At 41.5% G+C, this 23259-nt stretch overlaps 2 protein-coding genes across 12 annotated transcripts in view; one reads left to right on the forward strand and one right to left on the reverse strand.

Annotated features, from left to right (window-relative positions):
• Positions 1-13333, reverse strand: part of WDR25 (WD repeat domain 25) — a 98166-nt gene extending 84833 nt beyond the window's left edge. Inside the window, exons 1-3 of one of the 10 annotated variants that reach the window (XM_039536534.1) lie at positions 13270-13333; positions 12329-12400; positions 4891-5615 (exon numbers count right to left, since the gene is read on the reverse strand). In XM_039536534.1, the coding sequence (XP_039392468.1) occupies positions 4891-5553 (663 nt within the window). In that variant the 5' untranslated portion in view covers positions 5554-5615; positions 12329-12400; positions 13270-13333. Of the gene's footprint in view, positions 1-4890; positions 5616-12328; positions 12521-12788; positions 12989-13269 lie in introns of those variants that run through there. The other 9 variants (XM_039536536.1, XM_039536530.1, XM_039536531.1 and 6 more) reach the window with 9 other exon arrangements.
• Positions 13049-23259, forward strand: part of WARS1 (tryptophanyl-tRNA synthetase 1) — a 38852-nt gene continuing 28641 nt past the window's right edge. The window contains exon 1 of one of the 2 annotated variants that reach the window (XM_039536541.1): positions 13049-13183. The gene's annotated coding sequence lies outside the window, so the exon portion shown is untranslated. Of the gene's footprint in view, positions 13184-21475; positions 21535-23259 lie in introns of those variants that run through there. The other variant, XM_039536542.1, reaches the window with a different exon arrangement.

A 23259-nucleotide genomic window follows, 5' to 3' on the forward strand; every position in this document is an offset into this window, starting at 1 on the left:
CTGTCAAGGTGACAGTGACCTTAAATGTGAGATGAATTCCAGACTGGGGAGCATTGAAAGAATGTGGAATATCATCTCAGGTGTCATGCATGCTAAGTGTATGTCACTGAGAATGAAATCCCATCTGTATAACACAATGGAGCGCACCACAATGCTGTATGGTGTGGAAGCATGGGTCATAAAGAGACAACAGGTTCAACGCCTACGGGTGTTCAAGATGCAATGTCTTTGCACTATAAAAAGAGTTACACAAAGAGAAAGATTTCTAAATTAAAGTATTAGGATGGAAGACAAAGTCCATGATGTGGCCAACAAAATCCAGGAAGTGTGACTTCGCTGGTTTGGGCACATACAGAGGATGAATGAAGAGAAAGCTGGTGAGGATAGCATGGCAAGAAAGGTTAGTAGGAAAGAGACACAGAGGAAGATATGGATGGATTGCATCAAAGAAGATAATAAGGAGGTGGACTTTAGTGCTATCTTAGACAGTTGAAGATGGTAGATGCCCATACAACAGCCCAACCTCAGACAATAAGATAAGGGGAAGAAGGTGGTTTATATACACTGTAATCAAGTCACCTCTCACGTCTTCTTTTGATCAATTAAACAGATTGAACTCTTAAAGTCGCTCAGTGTTAGGCATTTTCTCCAACTCTCAAATCATTTTGGGGCTCTGTGACAGAGGGCTGGGCAACAGCAGCTGAGTCAGGACTCTGCTCACTGCAACTCTAATTATATACTCCAGAACAGACCTCATTAAAAAGAGCTGGGCCTAACTGATGGCCTAATTAGCAGCTTAGTTCTCCTCAGCCCATTAGGCAGATTATACAAATTCACAGGAAGGAAGTGGGAAGAGGAGGAAGCAGAAAGAGGCTGCTCTTCTCTGCTTGCCTCAGGAGCAGAGGGCTCTTTGGCCAGTAGGGGTGAGGCTATATAGGGTATAAGGGTAGTGGAAACTAATACTGTAAATAAACTGCACTGGGTGTTTTGCCAGCAAAAAGGCTCTTTGAGGTGTTTGTGGACTTTAGCAGAGGCAGGAGCAAGCCAGCCCTGCCACAGGCTATTTTCTGACCACTCTCCAGTTTTTCATCATCCTTTTAAAATGTGGACACCCAGAACTAGACCCTTACTCTCCTGTTTATACATCCAAGGATCACATTAGCCCTTTTACCCACAGCATGACACTGGAACTCACACTGAGTTACTCATCCCCTAGAACAATAAAACCTTTTCAGAGTTTCTGCTTTCCAGGATATAGTCCCCCATCCCATAGGTATGAACTGCATGCCTTGTTCCATGATGTACGACTTTGCATTTGGACGTACTTAAACAGATTTTGTTTGAATGCACGCAAGCTTACCAAGCCATCTAAATTGCTCTGTATGACTGCCCTGTCCTCACCATTAACCACTCCACCAATCTTTGCGTCATCCACAAATTTTATCAGCAGTTATTTTATACTTACTTTCAGATAATTGATGAAAAACATTGAATAGCACTGGGCCTACTGCCAGTCTCTTCAGACCCCCACTAGACAACCCCCATTCAGTAATGATTCCCCATTGACAATTACTTTTTGAGATCTATCAGTCAGTTTAATGTGTGCTCAACTGATATTTTATAATGCTAATTTTTTAATCACAGTGTAGTACGGAACTAAACAAAATGCCTTACAAAAGTTTAAGAGTAGAGTTTGCAGTTACAAAATTAGATTAATAAAGGTAATCTTAAAGAATTTAATGATGTTTGTTTGACAAGACCTATTTTCCATAAAATCAAGTTGACTGGCATCAATTATATTCCTATCCAGGGCTGTCCTTAGGGAGTTGCATGACCCGGGACAAATCAGCCCCCGCCGGCTTGGGGGCCCAGCTCTGCATCGGCGGCTGGGCTGGCGGGATGGATCCAGCCTGGTGCTGGGCTTCCTGCTGCTGCTGGCAGTTGCCGGCACCTACCGCAAGGCTATTGTTAACCATGGTGCCTCAGGGCTCCAGCCAGGGGATTCACTGCACTGAAACGCAGACAGCCGAGCCGGGCACGGTCTCTGCTAACTGCCAACAAGATGGCGGATCCTGCGGAAGTGATGGATTCGTCTTCCGGCAGTGGTGCTCAGACATTTTTAATAGTGGGAGTACTGAAAGCCAGCCCACTTACCCTGTCTCCCTCTCCCCCCCCCCAGAGCCGAGACCCCGGGTGTGCAATGCCGGCAGCTAGGAGCCCGGGGGTGTTGCAGCACCCCCCGCGCCCCTAGTTCCCACACCTGTGTCTTCTGAGACTGACTGCACCGGCCAATCGCACCAGCCGCGGGGCCCGGAGCAGTTGCCCTGATTTTCCCTACCTAAGGGACGGCTCTGTTCCTATCATTTAATTCTTTATCAACTGAATCCCATCTCAGCTCTTCCATTATTTCGCCAGGGAATGCTGTCAGGATAACAGGACTACAGTTACCTGGGTCATCTGGCTTCCTCTTTTTTAATATTGGCACAACATTAGTACTCCTCCAGTCTTCTGGAATTTCCCCAGTATTGCAAGATCTATTAAAAATGAACATCAGAGTGCCAGAAATCTCAGCAAATTCTTTTTGGACTCTTGGGTGCAAGTTATCTGAGCATGCTGATTGAAAAATGTTTATCTCTAGCAGATGTTGTCTAAAATCTCCTCAGCCACTAATGTCACATCCTCATATGATACAAGTACATCATTCTGCTCCTTTCCAAACACAGAACAGAAATATTTATTGAACATCTCAGCCTTTTATGCATCATCATTAATAATTTTACCACCTCCAACTACTAATGGGCTTATACAATTGCTAAGATTTCTTTTGTTCCTAATATACTCAACCTCTTTATTGTCCTAAGCCCTCGCCTGCCATGGATGTTTTACTTCTTAATTTCAATGGTCAATTTTCTGCCTTCCTAACTTCTAATTTCAATTGATTGTTATTTCCCCCTTTTTCCTTCTGTTATATATTGCTTTTTCATTTCTAATGCTTTTTGCTGCATCACTAAACCCCCAGATGGTATTTTAACTAAAAAGCTGTCCTCTTTCTTGATTATACTCTGATAGTCAACCTAAAATATTTCCTTCTTTATTTTATCTAATTTCTCTCACTTCTACCCCCCGGTGCCATACTAAATACTTTCTCTCCATCCTATGTGTTTATATTATTTGTAAACAGTCATGTTCCCCACTTAACGGTCATATAGCCAATCTAAGGGTCTGTCCATGCACATCCAACCGCAGGAGTGGAAACTTGAACCATGATCTCGCAAATAGTTCTGCATGGGTTGACCCCTGACACCATGTGTAGCCCAACTAAAGTCAGTGTGACTCCGTTTGGGTACTGGGGTTCAACCACACAGAGAAGTTTGGAGGATCAAAGCCTTATGCTGAATGCTCTTCAGAGCAAAGACAGTCTCTTCCCATTTGTTTGTACTGCTAGTATGATGGGAGTCCCATCCAGACTAGGGTCTTTGGGTGATAGCTCAATGCAAACAATAAAAACAATACAAATAATTAATTGCTGAAAATACAGTGATCTAGTTGAAAATCCCACCCCCAGTAATAATATGTACTTCCGTATCATATTTTATGTGAGGGTTTCAAAGAGCTTTACAAGTCTCAAAGCCTCACAACACCCTCATGAGATGGGGGAGAATTTTTATTCTCATTTTATAGACTAGTAAACTCTGACTTACAACATTTAAGCGACTTTCACGTGACACTGTGAGTGAGTTTAAAATAAAAGTCGGGGTCACCTATTGTTTTCCCTCCCAACTAGTAGGAACAAGCAACTTCCATGTAAGGAATCCCAACTCCAAGTCCTTTCTAATCATTAAACAACATTTCCTTCCTTAAACATGTAAGAATTTTTTTAAACTTATATCCACCCCAGTATTTTTTTTAAATCTCTTTTCGATATTCTCTAGAATACACAGTCATAAGAACAGAAATACTGGGTCAGACCAAAGGTCGATTATCTTCTAACAGTGGCCCAAGTGCTTCAGAGAGAACGAACAGAACAGGTAAACATCCAGTGATCCATCCCCTTTCGCCCATTCCCTGCTTCTGGCAACAGTCCTTCATTAATATACTTGAGGATTTAGATGTATTCTTCTACCACAGATATATATATTGAAAATTACAATAAAAAAATTTCAAAAAATCAAATCAGAGTAATAGAATTCATACAAAATCTGTTCCTTATTTCATACCAAGAGCTACAGGCAGACTGCTGTGTATCTGGCTTCTTCAATTAAAAACAAAAATGATTGTGTCTCTAATATAGAAGTACTGTTCTATAAATTCTAATAAAATTAGTAAGAAGTCCTACAAGCACCATAATCATAGTCTATGGACCTTTGAAATAGCTTATATTCAATAGCTTAATTGATTTAGAAATATGAATTCTAAATCATCTCCGCAAGCTTTTATTTTGGTATATAATAAGCAAAGGGATGAATCATAGACTCATAGAATCATAGGACTGGAAGAGACCTTTCAGAGGTTTTCTAGTCCAGTACCTTGCACTCAAGGTGGGACTAAGTATTATCTAGATCATCCCTGACAGGTGATTGTCTAGCCTGCTCTTAAAAACCTCCAGTGATGGAGATTCCACAACCTCCCTGCAATCCTTAATTACCCACTGGAAAAATGGGATTGTGTGCTGAGAAGGCTTGCCATATTGGGGCCTCCAACAGGCTCTCATCCTGCAAAGGATCTGGTCAAGGTCTTAGTAGGTACTACACACATGGGCTCAATTATCAAATACAGGCAGACTAAAAAGGCTGAGGGAGGCTTTCAGCAGGTAATAACCATTCCCATCTGTTTTACTATTTAAAGAGAGTGATATATAACACAAACCATTCCACCTTGTAAGTACATTACCTTGAAAGTTTTATCCATGGAAGTGGAAAGAAGCATATGGCTCCATGCTTGTACAGGACACCACTGGACTTTATTAACTGGACCACTGTGTTTGGACATCTGAAACACCAAGTTCCTTGGGATTTCAGTTGATTTGTACTTAGACCCTAAATATGGCTTAATAAATTCAGAAACCTCTGTGGAAATTTGCTCTCCTGGTATTGCACAACTCTCTCTCTGTTCTTCAGATTCTTTTTTTTCATACACTTTAGAAGTTTTTTCTTGTCGAAGTCTTTTAGGGATATATGGTCTAATTCCCTTTATGGTAATAATCTTGTCCTGACGTACTCTCTTCTGAGAGAAACTTCCATTTCCAGAATGCGTTTCACCCTGGTTAGAATATTCTTTCCAGGGATAAACAGCTGCCAAATCCCTGTTATTAGCCTGTACCTTATATGCAGGAGCACCTTCACAAATAATGTTTGTGCCAGTACTGGCAGTATTCTCAACAGTCTGCATTTTGTATGTAGATTTTGTGCCTAATCCACCGGGTGCAGAAAACTGAATAGGATTCACAGCAGAACTTGCAAATCTGGTTTCTTTGCTAGAAAGATTGAGATTTTCAGCCTTTCCAGTCTCTGTGTCAGAATCTGAATCATCATAAGCAACCAATGATGAATTCATCCTGGTCAGATATGGCAAAGTCCAATAATCTCTGTGCTGAAATCCTCCAAAATGATGAAAATCTGCAATTAAAGGAATCAATAATTCAGAAGACATTTCACTATAAAATATTTAAGGTTCTAATCGCTTAAAAACATATGTTTTGCAAATATAAATATGCACTTGTATGCATATTTACCCACACAATTTAATCTTTAATTCAACACACTTATACTTGCACTTCTAGAGCATCTTTCATCTCAGGATCTCTTAGCACTTTATAAACGTTAGTTACATTTTGCATAGATAACAAGCTGCATTCCACAAAACTGATGCAAAGGATTACAACAAAGCAAGCACAGACTTACCCGTGCAGTTATGATAGCACTTTTAACCTGACCTGCCACCAGGTCTAGCCTGACAGGATAAGAAGAATTATCCTGTAGCTTGGGGATGTGTAACTTTATGCAGAGGAACAACTACAAATGGAGCCAATATGACAGAGTCTTTCTTCTATCACATTGGTACTGTAAAAGAGCATGAATGTGGCCATAAGTGACTGAAGAAAAAAGAAGCCGCCACAGAATTACTAAATGGATCACAGAATGGGTTTAAAATGTAATCTGTAAATTTAACCACACCCACATTGTAAATTCAGCATCATCTTCAGTTTTACATAAGCAGCTTAGTTAAGTCATAATGAAATCACTGAGCATGTTGATATCTCTAGAAAATAGAAGCATGTATGGCTCAAGATATTTGTGATGCTATTATCTAGTGCCCATTTGAAAAAAAATAATTGTAATTTTGTGTCATAAGAACAGCCCTATGGGGTCAGACCAAAGGTCCATTTAGCCCAGTATCCTATCTTCCGACAGTGGCCAGTGCCAGGTGCTCCAGAGGGAATGCGTAGAATAGAGAATCATCAAGTGATCCATCCTCTTTCGCCCATTCCCAGCTTCTGGAAAACAGAGGCTAGGGACACATCCCTGCCCATCCTGGCTAATAGCCATTGAGAACCTATCCCTCCATGAATTTATCTAGTTCTTTTTTTAACTCTGTTATGGTCTTGGACTTCACAACATCCTCTGGCAAGGAGATCCACAGGTTGACTGTGAGTTGCATGAAGAAATACTTCCTTTTATTTGTTTTAAACCTGCTGCCTACTAATTTCATTTGGTGACGCCTAGTTCTTGTGTTATGAGGAGTAAACAATACTTCCTTATCTACCTTCTCTACACCAGTCATGATTTTATAGACCTCAATCATATCTCCCATCAGCCTTCTCTTTTCCAAGCAGAAAAGTCCCAGTCTTTTTAATCTCTCCTCATACAGAAGCCGCTCCATACCCCTAAACATTTTTCTTACCCTTTTCTAAACCTTTTCCAATTCCAATACACTTCTACCCCAATATAATGCGGTCGTGGGGAGCCGAAAATCCCTACCGCGTTATAGATGAAACGCTGTTACATCAGGGTAGTGGTGGCAGGACTGCAGCAGTGATTTAAAGAGCCCGGGGCTCTCACCGCAGGGGTAGCAGTGGCAGGGCTCCAGCGGTGATTTAAAGAGCTCCAGGCTCCGGCCGCTGCAGGGAGCCCAGGCCCTTTAAATCGTCAGCCGAGCCCCACTGCCGCAACCCTAGCGTAGCAGCGGCAGGGCTCCAGTGGTGATTTAAAGGGCACGAGGCTCCTCGCACCGCCGGAGCGCCGCTGCTACCGCGCTATATGTGAACCCATGTTATATCAGGCTGCGTTATAGCAGGGTATAGGTGTATATCTTTTTTGAGATGGGCGACCACATCTGCACACAGTATTCAAGATGTGGGCATATCATGGATTTAGATAGAGGCGATATGATATTTTCTATACTATTATCAATTCCTTTCTTGATTATTCTCAGTATTCTGTTCACTTTTTTTACTGCCGCAACACATTGAGTGGATGTTTTCTGAGAACTATCCACAATGACTCTGAGATCTCTTTCTTGAGTGGTAACAGCTAATTATTTTATGTGTATAGTTGTGATTATGCTTTCCAATGTGCATTACTTTCCATTTATCAACATTAAATTTCATCTGCCATTTTGTTGTCCAGTCACCCAGTTTTGAGATCCTTTTGTAGTTCTTTGCAGTCTGCCTAGTCTTAACTATCTTGAGTAATTTTGTATCATCTACAAATTTTGCCACCTCACTGTTTACCTCTTTTTCCAGATCATTTATGAAAACATCGAATAGGACTGGTCCCAGAAGAGACCCCTGGGGGACACCACTATTTACCTCTCTCCATTCTGAAAACTGATCATTTATACCTACCCTTTGTTTCCTATCTTTTAACCAGTTACCAATCCATGAGAGCACCTTCCCTCTTATCCCATGGCAGCTTACTTAAATTTTCAGAAAGCCTTTGACAAGGTCCCTCACCAAAGGCTCTTAAGCAAAGTACACTATATTCACTGGATCCCCTTTGTCCAAATGCCTGTTTACCCCCTCAAAGGATTCTAGTAGATTGGTGAGGCATGACTTCCCTTTACTAAAACCATGTTGACTCTTCTCCAATAAATTATGTTCATCTGTGTGTCTGACAATTTTGTTCTTTATTATAGTTTCAACCAGTTTGCCCGGTACTGAAATCAGGTTCGCAGGCCTGGAATTGTCAGGATTACCTCGGGAGCCCTTTTTTAAAATTGGCGTCACGTTATCTATCCTCCAGTCATCTGGTACAGAAGCTGATTTAAATAAGTTACAGACTACAGTTACCCACTTCGTCGGATATCCCCCCACGAAAGCTCATGCTCCAATATGTCTGTTAGTCTATAAGGTGCCACAGGAGTCTTTGCTGCTTTTACAGATCCAGAATAACATGGCTACCCCTCTGATACCAGACTACAGTTAGTAGTTCTGCAATTTCATATTTGAGTTCCTTCAGAACTCTTGGGTGAATACCATCTGGTTATGGTGACTTATTGCTATTTAGTTTATCAATTCGTTCCAAAACCTCCTCTAATGATACCTCAATCTGGGACAGTTCCTCAGATCTGTCACCTAAAAAGAATGGCTCATGTTTGGGAATCTCCCTGACATCATCAGCCATGAAGACTGTAGTTTGAAATAAAAAGTTTCTTTTAGACGCTTATATCTAGAATGAATTAAGACATTTTATCCAGAATAATTAAGGATAAAATTTTGTCACGGAGGTCACAGAAGTCATGGATTCTCTGACTTTCAGAGACCTCCATGACATTTTCTGCTTCAGCCTCATGTCCCACAGCAGGAGCCGCTGCCAGCCCCAGCGCTCCCAGACACCGGCAGAAGGAGCCCCAGAACTGTTAGCCGCCGCCACCACCAGTAGGGGCCCCGGAGCTATTGTCTCCTCCTCCCCACCCCGCACCCCCAGCAGTCAACCCCACCCCCCTTATTCTTAGGAAAATTCATAGACATGTCATGGGCTTCCATGAATTTTTGTTCATTGCCTGCAACTTGTCTGAGACTTTTACTAAAAATAACTGTGACAAAAACTTAACCTTGATAATAATCTATCTGTGTATTGACACCAGGGATATGCATAGCACTTCACATATATTTGAACATATGGTCCGTGTCCCTTGCAATCTTAGGCCCTTCTCCTGCAAACACTTACACACGTGCTTAACTTCATTACTCTGCAAAGTCATATTGAAAAGAGTGGAAATGGAACTACTCACAGTAGTAGAGTTAAGCACAAATCTAAGTATCTGCAGAATCAGTTCTGCAAACACTTATGCATGTAAGTCATTCATCCATTAGAATTCAATGAGACTACTTAGATGCATAAAGTTACTCACAGGACTAAGTGTTTTCAGGATTCAGACCTTAGTATAAATCGGCGGTTTTCAAACTTTTTAAACTGTGTTCCCTCCCTGCTCCCCGAGTTACAATTTTTGGTTGCACCCCCCCAAGCCAGATAAAAATAGACATAATACCTGCCCCTTCCCTCTCAGTTTTCTGAGTGGGGGAAGGCGCGTGTGACCATCTCTGAAAGTGGAGCCAGCACTGGGTGCGGAGGGTGCTGGGAGTGGAAATCAGCGCAGCTGCTGCAGATATTGACACTGACCCACAGACTGGGTGGCCTACTGAGGTGAGAGGGGGGAGCCCCATCTGGTGTCACTGCTGAACAGTCCTCTGTTCCCCTCTAGGGGAACACACCTCGCAGTTTGAAAACCTCTGGTATAAATAGAACAAGTCTCTAATATGCACATTTTATTCCAAGCAACAAGAGATTTACATTGTAGGTTATGCTTCTATTTTACAATAGGATCCTCAGGCACAAACCCTTTCTCTTGAACAGGGTCCCACTAAAGCAAACAAGGCTCTATCCAAAACTACGTGTTGATTCTTCCAAATCCATTTGCAGGAGAGTGACCTAAATATTTAACAGAAGTTTAAAAAAGCAGCCTAGAGCTAAGTATAAAAAACATTAAATCTTCCCTCTAGAGGGCAACCCATGTCTTTATCTGAAGTTTATCATAGTATAAAACAGTGGGACTATTTCATAAACAACAACAAAACCAGATAAGAAGGGGCCAAACTCATCTCTGAGAAGGAGAGAAGAAAAATTGGAAAAGCATTTAAAAGGTTGTATGACTATCAACTCCTGTTCAAAACAAGATGGGTAATAAAAATTCATCCAGGTCAATTTTTACTAGTAGTATCTCTTATAAATGTCAATTTATCAGAGTTAATGACTGAATTTCTTTAAAGACAAAGTCCCTGAGTCGACAATGTAGCTCTTTCCTGACACACACACTTGGGTTCTAAAAATCCGTGCATGAAAATGCTGCTTATGAGCCATTGCTAAAAGTAACAACTACAACCAACAGATATTAAGTATTTGTTTTACAGTAGTGGCCCCAGCCAAGACTGGTGCTCCATTGTGCTAAGCACTGAACAAGTGTGTAGTAAGCCACAGACTTTGCCCTATAAAGCTTACAGCATAAACAGAGAGGACAGACAAAGGGAGAGAGAGGAAAGAGAGGCACAGAGAAATAAAGTGAGTTTGTTAGACTTTCAAAGACTGATTTAGTGCTCTAAGATAAAAATTGCCTTTATATGGTAACTTGAACTAGGATGTCCAAACTACTGACGGGAATTTTCTTAGATAGAGAAAAACACCTTTCTTGAAGGGATAGCAGCTGTAATAGGCCTGAAAACAAAACAACCAACCTACACAACCAAAAAACCCAACAGATTTTACTTTTCATTTTATAATATAACTCTGTTTTATAACTAACAACAAAGACTGTGGAAGACAGATGTTTTCATAACTGTGTGTGTGAGAAATGGACCTCCCTTTATGAGGACTGAAAGGCCACTGTCGACTTAAATTTGGTCAAGTTTAGGCCCCAATCCTGAAATTGACATTGTGCATGCCCACTCTTGCACACAGCCAATTGCAAGATTGAGGCCTTAATTTTGTGAAAATAGTAGAAATGTTTCCAAAGTTTTGTTTAGAGGTTGCAGCGAAAGCATCTGTTTTTAAGCAAATAAATATTCCCAAAAAATGTCTCTCTTTATTTTTCATGGTCAAAACTGAAGAGAAGTGCAAAAAAGTAGACAAAACAGTTATAAATCCACTGGATTTCAAATTCTCACTTTTACTAATCTAAAATGCTTATACAGGCACAGAAATGTGGCTGGGGCCAATCCAGCCAAGGCCAGCGCAGCTGGGGTCAGGTCCGATCTGGCCAGGGGCAGGGCTGCCCAGGGGTTAAGGCGGGTTCACTGGTAAGACTAAGGCTTACTGGCTCGGTTAATATTTCACATCCCTAGTGTTCTCTTTATAAGAAGCCTTTACAACCTTTACAATATTTAAAGACTTATCTGATCCCCCCTTCAGTCTTCTTTTCTCAAGACTAAACATGCCCACTTCTTTTCAGCAGAACTATTGCCTAGCCAATTAGTCCCTATTTGTAGTTGCACATTTGATTTTTCCTTTCTAATGTTGTACTTTGCACTTGTCTTTACTGAATTTCATCTTGTTGATTTCAGCCCAAGTCTTTAATTTGTCAAGCTCATTCTGAATTGTAATCCTATCTTCCAGAGTATTTGCAAGTCCTCTCAGCTTGGTTCATCTACAATTTTATAAGCATACTCTCCACTCCATTATCCAATTCATTAACATTTAATAGTACCAGACCCAAGACAGACCCCTGAAGGGCGCAAGCAGATACATCCTCCCAATTTGTCAGTGAACCATTGATGATTACTCTGTGAGTATGTATCAGAGGGGTAGCCGTGTTAGTCTGGTTCTGTAGAAGCAGCAAAGAATCCTGTGGCACCTTATAGACTAACAGATGTTTTGCAGCATGAGCTTTCGTGGGTGAATACTTCTTCGGATGCAAGCAGAGTATGGTTTTTCAACCAGTATTGCACCAGTTATGCATTTGTAGCATGGGTTGACAACATATTTTTAAGTTGACAGTGCAGCTTAAGTATTTCTCCAGTCTCTTTTTCACAAGGAAGGTTTACTTGCATGTTTTTAATGAGAACTAGACATTGAGCATCTAAACCCAGTATACGCATTGCTGTACCTAATGAGTAGGCATAAATTACCCTGGAGAGATACGGCGCAACATACAAACTGGGATATGGGGCACATATAAAAGGTCAATAACACACACAGTTTGCCACCTGCACAAGCAGGTAATATGTTTGCACATTCTCAGCTTTGATAATTAGGCCCTTCAAAATCTCAGTGCATGTTTTAACTAGATAAAATCTCCCCTTCTTCAACTCCCACCGGCCCATAAAAGAGAAAGGCACCTTAGAATCAGAATGGCAGTGTCGGACAACAGGCAGATTAAAAGCATCCAGAGCGCTCTTCTTCTGAAAGTGCTTAGACTGGCAGAAGATAAGAAATTTTTTTTAATTAAATGTTTCAGTTAAAGACAAAAAGCAAAATCCTTCATCACCCCTAACCCCTGTTCCCCCCAGCTCCCACTGAGATAACATACATCGTTTTTTAAATGTTAGCCTCCCCTCAGCCCCCCAGAGACATGGGGCAGCTCGGTCTGGTCTGGGAGCAGCCTCCCCTCAGCCCCCCAGAGACACGGGGCAGCTCGGTCCGGTCTGGGGGCAGCCGCCCCCAGAGACACGGGGCAGCTCGGTCCGGGAGCAGCCGCCCCTCAGCCCCCCCGAGACACGGGGCAGCCTGACCCTGCAGCTCCTCCTACAGAGGAGGCCCCTCCTGAGGCCTGGCGAGGGTGGGCCCCACGTGCCCTACCTATGCGGGGAACCCACGTCAGTTACCTGCAGGGAAGAAACCCACCAGGCCCTTTCCCGGGAACACACCCCACAGCAGCCAGCGGCGGGTTCGCCCCGCAAAGCGAGCCGGGTGGAAACAGGGGCTGCTCTGCTAACAGCCCCAGCGCACGGCCGGCCAATGTAAATCCCCCCCCAGGCCACCCCAGCGCTGTAGTCGAGCGCCCGCAACAGCAGACTCCACGTCTGGTCTGGGGAAGCGCGCCCGGCCGCTCTGCTTGCGCGGGTAGCGAATGGTTCCGGCCGGGGTGCGCGTTTCCGACCGGGCAGGGTTGAGCAACGCGCCGTGCCGGTTCTGGTCGGGTGCCCGGCGCTGACGGTGGCAGAGGTGCTGAGGGGGGAGCCGGCCTCGCCAGGGTAAGGGGGCTTGGGCCTGGCCGCGCTCGGGGGGCGGCGGCGGCTCCGGGTGGCCTTTGGGCGGGAGGGCTCTAGTGTGGGTTCACCCGCTGTGGGCGCTCGGGATGTTCGTTCATCTGCATCGCCCTTGGGGCCTGGGAGAGTAACGCCTCAGAGCGGAGCCCCGCCACTTCCTTCGGGGCGGTCCCCGGCAGGGGAGACATCAGCCGCAGGGGGAGCTGGGTGACTGCTCTGGTCCCTGCGCAGGGCGCTGCCACCGGCCCTGGGAGCTGGCCGGCGTTGGCACAGGCTGCCTGGGCACGCTGCAGAGCAGTGGTTCTCAACCTTTCCAGACTACCCTGACCCTCGCAGGAGTCCGATTTGTCGTGTGTACTCCTCAACTTTCACCTCATTTAAATTACAAAATCAGGCACAAAAAAGTGTCACAGTACATTAGTGTTGAAAAATCACTTACTGTCTCATTTTGTCCATATGAAATTTTAGTTTGTACTGACTTCGGGAGTGTTTTTTATGTAGCCTGTTGTAAAACTAGGCCAATAGATAGATGAGCTGATGTACCCTGTGGAAGATCACTGTGTACCGCTGGTTGAGAACAAGGGCTGTATAGGCCAGAGGCGGCCCAACTTCTGATGGTGAAAGAGACAAACTTTTGAGATTACTCAGAGCTCTTCTTGAGGTCTCTGTGTAAGCTAGAAGGGTTGTCTCTCTCATCAACAGGAGTTGGTCCAATAAAAGAGATGACCTTGTCTCTCTAATATCCTGGGACTAACACAGCTGCAACAGCTCTGCATACACAGCTGTACAGTGCAGACATATTCTGAAAATATCTGCTCAATGTTCAGTGGCATTCAAAAAAGCTAACTTTAGGAACCATTAGGAAAGGGATAGTTAATACAAAATCTGAGAATGTGTCTATATAAATCCATGGTACATTCAGAAAAGATATACTAGCATTGGAAAAGGTGCAAAAAGGGGCAACAAATATTATTGGGGGGGTATGAAACAGCTTCTATGAGAAGAGAGATTAAAAAGACTTGCAATGTTCAGTTTAGAAAATTGATTAAGGGAGGATATAATAGAGGTCTATAAAATCACAAATGGTGTGGGGAAAGTGAATAGGGAAGTGTCATTTACCCTTCAGCATAACACAAGAACTAGGGCTCACCCAATGAAATGAATAGGGAGCACGTTTAAAACAAACAAAAGGAAGTACTTCTTCACACCATGTGAGTCAATTTGTGGAATTCATTGCCAGGGATGAAGGCCAAAAGTGTAACTGGGTTCAAAAAAGAATTAGATAAGTTCATGGAGAGTAGGTCCATCAATGACTATTAACAAAGGTGGTCAGGGGTGAAACCATAAATTTCCAGGTGTCCATAAATTTCCAACTGTCAGAAGCTGGAACTGGATGACAGGAGGATGGCTCACTTGAAATTGCCCTGTTTTGCTAATTCCCTCTGAAGCATCTGGCACTGGTCACTGTCACAAACAGGATACTGAGCTAAATGGACCATTGATCTGACCCAGTATGGCTGTTCTTGTGTTCTGTTCATCAGAGTACAGATAGCAACTGAGAAGGATCAATCAAACAAAAAAAGAACAGGAGTACCATAGAAGGTGTGAGGAGAACTTAACATAGGGAAATAGATTCAATTAGTGTAATGACCCAACCATTCCCAGTCTCTGTTTAGGCCTGAGTTAATTGTGTCTAATTTGCATATTAATTCAAGTTCAGCAGTCTCTCTTTGGAGTCTGTTTTTGAAGTTTTTTTGTTGCAAAATTGCCACCTTCAAGTCTGTCACTGAGTGTTAGAGAGGTTGAAGTATTCTCCCACTGGTTTTTGAATGTTATGATTCCTGATGTCAGATTTGTGTCCATTTATTCTTTTGCGTAGAGACTGTCCGGTTTGGCCAATGTACATGGCAGAGGGGCATTGCTGGCACATGATGGCATATATCACATTGGTAGATGTGCAGGTGAACAAGCCCCTGATGGCGTGGCTGATGTGATTAGATCCTATGATGGTGTCACTTGAATAGATATGTGGACAGAGCTGGCATCGGGCTTTGTTGCAAGGATAGGTTCCTGGGTTAGTGTTTATGTTGTATGGTGTGCGGTTGCTGGTGAGTATTTGTTTCAGGTTGGGAGGCTGTCTATAAGCGAGGACTGGCCTGTCTCCCAAGATCTGTGAGAGTGAGGGATCATCTTTAAGGATAGGTTGTAGATCTTTGATGATGCGCTGGAGAGGTTTTAGTTGGGGGGCTGTAGGTGATAGCTATCCTTAAACAGAGACTGGGAATGGTTGGGTCATTACACTAATTGAATCTATTTCCCTATTTTAAGTTCTCTTCACACCTTCTATGGGTCATCTTAATTATCACTTCAAAAGTTTTTTTTTCTCCTGCTGATGGTAGCTCATCTCAATTGATTAGACTCTTCCTTTTGGTATGCATACTTCCACCTTTTCATGTTCTCTGTATGTATAAATATCTCCTGTCTGTGTGTTCCATTCTATGCATCCAAAGAAGTGAGCTGTAGCTCACGAAAGCTCATACTGAAATAAATTTGTTAGTCTCTAAGGTGCCACAAGTACTCCTGTTCTTTTTGCGGATACAGACTAACATGGCTGCTACTCTGAAACCTGTCAAACAAAAAAGAGTCCCATTCAGTTACATCACATGAAGACACATAGCTAAATATTGACAAATTTTATAAGTATTTGTATACAAATGCAAGAAGTTTGAATACTAAGATGGGTGAACTTGAGTGTCTGGTATTAAATAAGGATCTTGATATAATAGGCATCACAGAAACTTGGTGGAACAATGATAATCAAGGGGATGCTTAATACCAGGGTACAAATATAGGAATGACAAAGTAGGTTGCGCTGGTGGAGAAGTGGCGCTATATGTGGGGAAAAAAGCATAGAGTCCAATATAGTAAAATCTTAAATGAGTCAAACAATACCATAGCATCTCTATGGCTAGAAATTTCATGCTTTTGAATAATAAGAGTACAGCAGCAGGAATATACTGCCAACCACCTGACCAGGATGGTGATGGTGACTGAGAGAGATTAGAGGGGCTACAAAAAAACAGAAAACCCAATAATAATGAGTATCAGTGGGGTAGCCATGTTAATCTGGATCTGTAAAAGCAGCAAAGAGTCCTGTGGCATCTTATAGACTAACAGATGTCATGCATCCAACGAAGTGGGTATTCACCCACGAAAGCTCATGCTCCAATACGTCTGTTAGTCTATAAGGTGCCACAGGACTCTTTGCTGCGATAATAATGAGGGACTTTAACTATCCCAATATTGATTGGAAACATGTCACCTCAGGATGGGATGCAGACATAAAATTTCTGGTCGCTATTAATGACTGCTTCCTGGAGCAGCTAGTCCTGAAACCCACAAGGGAAGAGGTAATTCTTGACTTAGGTCTAAGTTTTGCACAGATTCTGATCCAAGAGGTCAATGTAGCTGACCCACTCAGGAATAGCAACCATAAAGTAATTGCCATTGGATGTTGTGAAGTATAACTGTATGTCCATCTATATTCTATATATAATTATGTTCTATATGTCTATATAGATAGTAGATTATCACTACTTGGAGTTGGCAACTTCACCCTTTGTTTGAAAAGTGCTTGTAGTGAAAGAAAAGGTGATTTGGCTTTATCAAGCTCTGGTAGAGTGAGTAGTGTTGTATTGTTTTGAGCAGTTTTGCAGACTGGATTGTGCAAATATAGGGAGAGAATAAAAGCTTTCTTAAATACTACTACCATGACAACTATATACAGTAGAACCTCAGAGTTATGAACACCAGAGTTACGAACTGACCGGTCAACCACACGCCTCATTTGGAACAAGAAGTATGCAATCAGGCAGCAGCAGAGGCAAAAAAAAATAACAGGAAAGTTTTTAACAAAAGATTTGACAAGGTAAGGAAACTTTTTCTATGCTTGTTCCATTTAAATTAAGATGGTTAAAAGCATTTTTCTTCTGCATAGTAAAGTTTCAAAGCTGTATTAAGTCAATGTTCAGTGTTCATCAACACACAACACAACTACATCTAGTTATCTACTGACAAGGAGGTTTGATTGGCCTGTTAGGGCAGTTATGGACTTTCTTGTTACTTCTAAGTAACAAAGTTTTACTATACCTGAGTTCACTCAATGCTGGTTTCACTATATTCTTTATAGAACTATTTAGGATGAAAATGCAAAAACAAAAATTTACGCTATTATAAAGAGAAGGAAGTTGTTCTGTTTGTATAGCAGCAATGGAAAGTATACATGTATTTTGTAAAATTACTTTCTTAACTGATGGATTTTCCTACCAGCTAGAGCACTGAAGTACAGTAGTTGCAGTCACAAGTCAAAGGTTCAGTGTTAATTTTATACACTAAAATACTCCTAACTCTAGCCTATTTTTTATAAACATCATCTTCACATGTAAAGATAAATTGAGTTAGAATAAAAGTGTATGTATATATTAGTCTACAGAGAGTTAGATAAGATTTGACCATGACTGTAAAGGTAGTTATAGCAATACCAAAACACCAGTTATTCTCTGGCTGCATCTGAGATCAAAAGTGACACTTGAAAAATGGTTCTAACTTATTACTGCCATAGTCTATTTTCTCTTTTCATTTCATCTTGGGAGCTTTGTCATTTCTCAGCGTTTTATAGGAAAAGTAAATGCAAATGAGCTTATGCAAAATTAAGACATTTTCATTTTGTAATTTATGATTCAAAGGAAAATGAGCCTCATCTTCTAAAGTGTTGGCTTATCACCTTGCTAAGGCCTTTGCATAATAATGGTTATTGTTTTTCTCTGACTCATCAGGCATTGTCCACTGCCAGAAGCAAAAACTAAATGTCTTAGGTAGTCTGATTTCAAACTCCAGTGCATATTATTTTCCTGAAAACATTCCTAGTTATGGGTATCAGGATGTTTTGCATGTTCTTAGTCACAAAACAAATTCCTATCCTACACTCTGTTTTGGGACTATTTATATTGTTAACACTGGAAAGGATTCAAAACAATGTGTCAGATCGAAATATGAGATAAATCCTGTTCTTTCTTATGAATAATTCAACATAATAGTTTTCCTCAACTTCAGAGCTCAGTGAAGAACGCTGTCCATCTTTGTGGTGGTGGTGGTGTCCTGAATCTCCATTCCATCAACACAGCTGGATGCCACACTCCACTTCATCCTGAGCTCAGACAACTAGATTTTAGCTTTGGAGGATTACTCTTTGCAATTTGCAGTCCTCACTGCCTGCATCTTTCACTGGACTTACTGCATTACGTTTGCTTCCTCCAACAATTCAGTCTTCCTTATGCAATGTTCTTTATGTTCTAAACAAACACTTTGCCTCAGTCTTTAATGAGGTTAATGAAGAGCTTAGGGATAATGGTAGGATGACAAATTGGAATGAGGATATTGAGGTAGATATTACCACATCCAAGGTAGAAGCCAAACTCAAACAGCTTAATGGGACTAAATTGGGGGGCTCAGATAATCTTCATCCAAGAATATTAAGGAACTGGCACATGAAATTGCAAGCCTATTAGCAAGAAATTTTAATGAATCTGTAAACTCAGGGGTTGTACCATATGACTGGAGAATTGCTAACATAGTTCCTATTTTTATAAAGGAAAAAAAAGTGATCTGGATAACTACAGTCCTGCTAGTTTGACATCTGTAGTAAGCAAGGTCTTAGAAAAAATTTTGAAGGAAAAAGTAGTTAAGGACATTGAGGTCAATGGTTTTACAAAAGGTAGATCATGCCAAACCAACCTGATCTCCTTCTTTGAGAAGGTAACAGATTTCTTAGACAAAGGAAACACAGTGGATCTAATTAACCTTGATTTCAGTAAGGCATTTGATACAGTTCCACATGGGGAATTATTAGCTAAATTGGAAAAGATGGAGATCAATATGAAAATTGAAAGGTGGATAAAGAACTGGTTAAAGAGGAGACTACAACGGGTCATACTGAAAGGTGAACTGTCAGGCTGGAGGGAGGTTACTAGTGGAGTTCCTCAGAGATCGGTTTTGGGACCAATCTTATTTAATCTTTTTACTACTGACCTTGGGACAAAAAGTAGGAATGTGCTAATACAGTTTGTGGATGACACAAAGCTAGGAGGTATTGCCAATACAGAGAAGGACCGGGATATCATACAGAAAGATCTGGATGACCTTGTAAACTGGAGTAATAGTAATAGGATAAAATTTAAAATAGTGAAAAGTGCAAGGTCATGCATTTAGGGAGTAATAACAAGATTTTTTGTTATAAGCTGGGGACGCATCCCTTGGAAGTAACACAGGAGGAGAAGGACCTTGGAGTATAGATTGATCACAGGATGACTATGAGCCGCCAATGTGATATGGCCATGAAAAAAGCTAATGCAGTCTTGGGTTGCATCGGGCAAGGTATTTCCAGTAGAGATAAAGAGGTGTTAGTACCATTATACAAGGCACTGGTGAGACCTCATCTGGAATATTGTGTGCAGTTCTGGTCTCCCATGTTTAAGAAGGATGAATTCAAACTGGAATAGGTACAGAGAAGGGCTACTAGGATGATCCAAGGAATGGAAAACCTGTCTTATGAAAGGAGACTCAAAGAGCTTGTCTTGTTTAGCCTAACCAAAAGAAGGCTGAGGGGAGATATGATTACTCTCTATAAATATATCAGAGGGATAAATACCAGGGAGGGAGAGGAATTATTTAAGCTCAATACCAATGTGGACACAATGACAAATGGATATAAACTGGCCATCAGGAAGTTTAGACTTGAAATTAGACATAGGTTTTTAACTATCAGAGGAGTGAAGTTCTGGAACAGTCTTCCAAGGGGAGCAGTGGGGGCAAAAGACATATCTGGCTTCAAGACTAAGCTTGATAAGTTTATAGAGGGGATGGCATGATGGGATAGCCTAATTTTGGCAATTAATTGATCTTTGACTATTAGCGGTAAATATGCCCAATGGCCTGTGATGGGATGTTAGATGGGGTGGGATCTGCGTTACTACAGAGAATTCTTTCCTGGGTGTCTGGCTGGTGAGTCTTGCCCACATGCTCAGGGTTTAGCTGATCACCATATTTGGGGTCGGGAAGGAAATTTCCTCCAGGGCAGATTGGCAGAGGCCCTGGGAGTTTTTCGCCTTCCTCTGCAGCGTAGGGCATGGGTCACTTGCTGGAGGATTCGCTGCACCTTGAAGTCTTTAAACCACAATTTGAGGACTTCAATAACTCAGACATAGGTTAGGGGTTTGTTACAGGAGTGGGTGGGTAAGATTCTGTGGCCTGTGTTGTGCAGAAGGGCAGACTAGATGATCATAATGGTCCCTTCTGACCTTAAAGTCTATGATTCTATGATTCAGTTCTGCTATGCTGAATAGCATAACACTACCCTAGTCTTCTTTCAAGAGTCATCCAATTTTACTTTCCTCAGACAGGAGTGGTCTTCTCTAGTGTACTGCTGAAGCCCATCAGCTTCAGACGGTGTCATTTCAGGCTTTCAGGATGGAGATGTGCTGCAAATAGAATAATTAAATTAGATCAAACTATGCGTAAATGTTAACGGTGCATATAAAAAACTGGTGTTTAACTTCATGTATTGTAAATTTTGAAGCCAGGTAATATAACCATGGTAGCCCCACATAAGGATGCAGTGTTAACCTTCTTAAAAGATGATATAAAAACCTTTTGGGATTTGTGGGTTTAATAATTTCATTCTTTATCCAACCAAACATTTTTTTTTTGCCTACAAGAAACAAGGAAAATACTAAACTCCAAAATAGAATATGAAAATGAGTTATGTAGGAGTTTGTAAAAGAATTTCCCTTTATGGAGGAAACACTGTTAAATGTTAAATCAGTCATAACATAATTAAATGAAATAAGGCTAAATGGCATGTTATTTAAATAACATCTTATTAAAGGGTTACTGAACTAAGCAATCAAAACTAGTGACCATTCAAACTGCATGTACCTTTAATCAAGACAGTTTTATTTAAAATAAGAATTTGATATAGTAGTGGGCTGATAAGAGGATAATATTAGCTGTAGTTGGTGCTCAGCTGTTCCGTAACCTGGAAACATTGCAGCTGGTTAAGGAACAGAACCTTAATGGTTAGCTACATTTTAGTTAACCATGGCAACCCCTCATTATATTTCCTGAGCAGAGGAAAGGCTCATAGTATAGTGACAGTCTAAAGGTATATTTTGTAAATAAGTTGTGATCAGACTGTTTTGCAGGAAGAAGACTTTGTAGTGTTGAACAGCTAGTGTGAATACTGTGGGCTTGTTTTTGGAACTCTGGAACAGTGAAACCAAGTGGGTGATTTTTTGTAATTTTCTTTTAGGATTAATTAAAGTTAGGTCTTGTAAATCCATTTCTAATTATGCATCATATACAGAATTCTGTCAATAAACTGTTTAGGAATCTGTTTTTTAAGAGTTCTTGAATATTTGGATGCATGTTAAGATCAATCTTCAAAGCAAATTTGCCCCTCAGTAGCGTTAGGGATAATCGACTAGTCCCTGAACCTGCAACTTGTTCTATGCAGATAGACCTTTATGCCCACGTGTCCCTTTGAAGTGAGTGAGGTGCCAAGTGGGCTTCTGGGCCTTAGTCTGATAAGGGATACTTAAGGTGTGAGGTGCATCTTTCAAACTGACCACTGATGGTAGCTGTACTGTTATAAGACTAAATTAGTCTTCAATTTGTTGTGTATCCATCACATATGAACGAAGTGCAGTAGTTGCAGTCACAAGTAAAAGGTTCATGATTGGTCATGTGCCCCTATTTAACCTCAGGGGTTGGCCCAATAAGTTGTCTGGGCAACCACACAGACTTTGGCCTGCTCCAATACCAGATTTCGCCTCATCTCCTGATCTCCAGTCTCCAACTCCAGCCTGACTCTGACCCTTATTCCTGCCTCTCGATTCTAATCTGATGCTACCTCTGAAGCTATTCTGAGAGATTTTTTTCCCCCCAACATGACATAATGTCATTTTCTTAAAATATCCTATTAAAATCTCCTGGATTGCTTTCAGTAGTCACCAGGAGATCAATGCCGATTCTGGGAGACTGCAGGCCAATCCTAGAGGGCTGGCAACCCTACCTGGTGGGCAGACCTCAGCCTAGCTGTGACCACTAGGCCAGACCACCTACGGCCCAGTCCCTTACAGGTGGTCCTTTAGACAGAGAACATATAACCAAGTGGGAGTTAAGAATTTAATGTATAACACTGGTCTACAATTTTTGAGAAGTCGTCTGTTTCAGAGATAAAGGGTGCTATTTATTGTGTATTTTGATGTGCTGAATTCAAATATGACAATTAAAATAACTGGCTACTGTTTCTAAGGTATTTAAGTTTTTACATTTTATGTCTATGTATATTGTGTAGATAGTAGAGTTTTAATCATAAATTGTAAAGCTAGGTCTTTTCATGTGTTTATGGTTGCTTTACATGATAATATTTCACCTGTCCTGTTTATGGAACACTTTAAAAATCAGCAAAAGGGTTATATAAATAAAATTTATTATGAAACAAAAGGCAAAAAACTATTATGTGCGTAGTTTAGTCCTATTCAGTGTCTACTCGGCGCTTCTTGGCTTGTCTCTTGTATTCATTAAATGGAGCATCTCTTGTCACTGTCCAGCAATAGTCTGCAAGCATTGATGGCTCCATTTGCCCTGATAGCGTTTCTCCATTGTTGCAATGTCCTGGTGAAATCGCTCGCCGTGCTCGTCGCTCACTGCAAAAATGTATCTTTAGTGACATGTTGCAACCAAGGCTTTTGTGTGCCTTGAGGAGGTTTTCCACCAACAACCTGTAGTTGTCTGCCGTGTTGTTTCCGAGAAAATTTATTGCCACTAACTGGAAGGCTTTCCATGCCATCTTTTCCTTGCCATGCAGTGCATGGTCAAATGCATCATCTCGAAGAAGTTCACGAATCTGAGGACCAACAAAGACACCTTCCTTTATCTTAGCTTCACTTAACCTTGGAAATTTTCCACGGAGGTACTTGAAAGCTGCTTGTGTTTTGTCAATG

Source organism: Mauremys reevesii, linkage group 4 (genome assembly GCF_016161935.1).
Source record: "Mauremys reevesii isolate NIE-2019 linkage group 4, ASM1616193v1, whole genome shotgun sequence".
Taxonomy (NCBI): domain Eukaryota; kingdom Metazoa; phylum Chordata; order Testudines; family Geoemydidae; genus Mauremys; species Mauremys reevesii.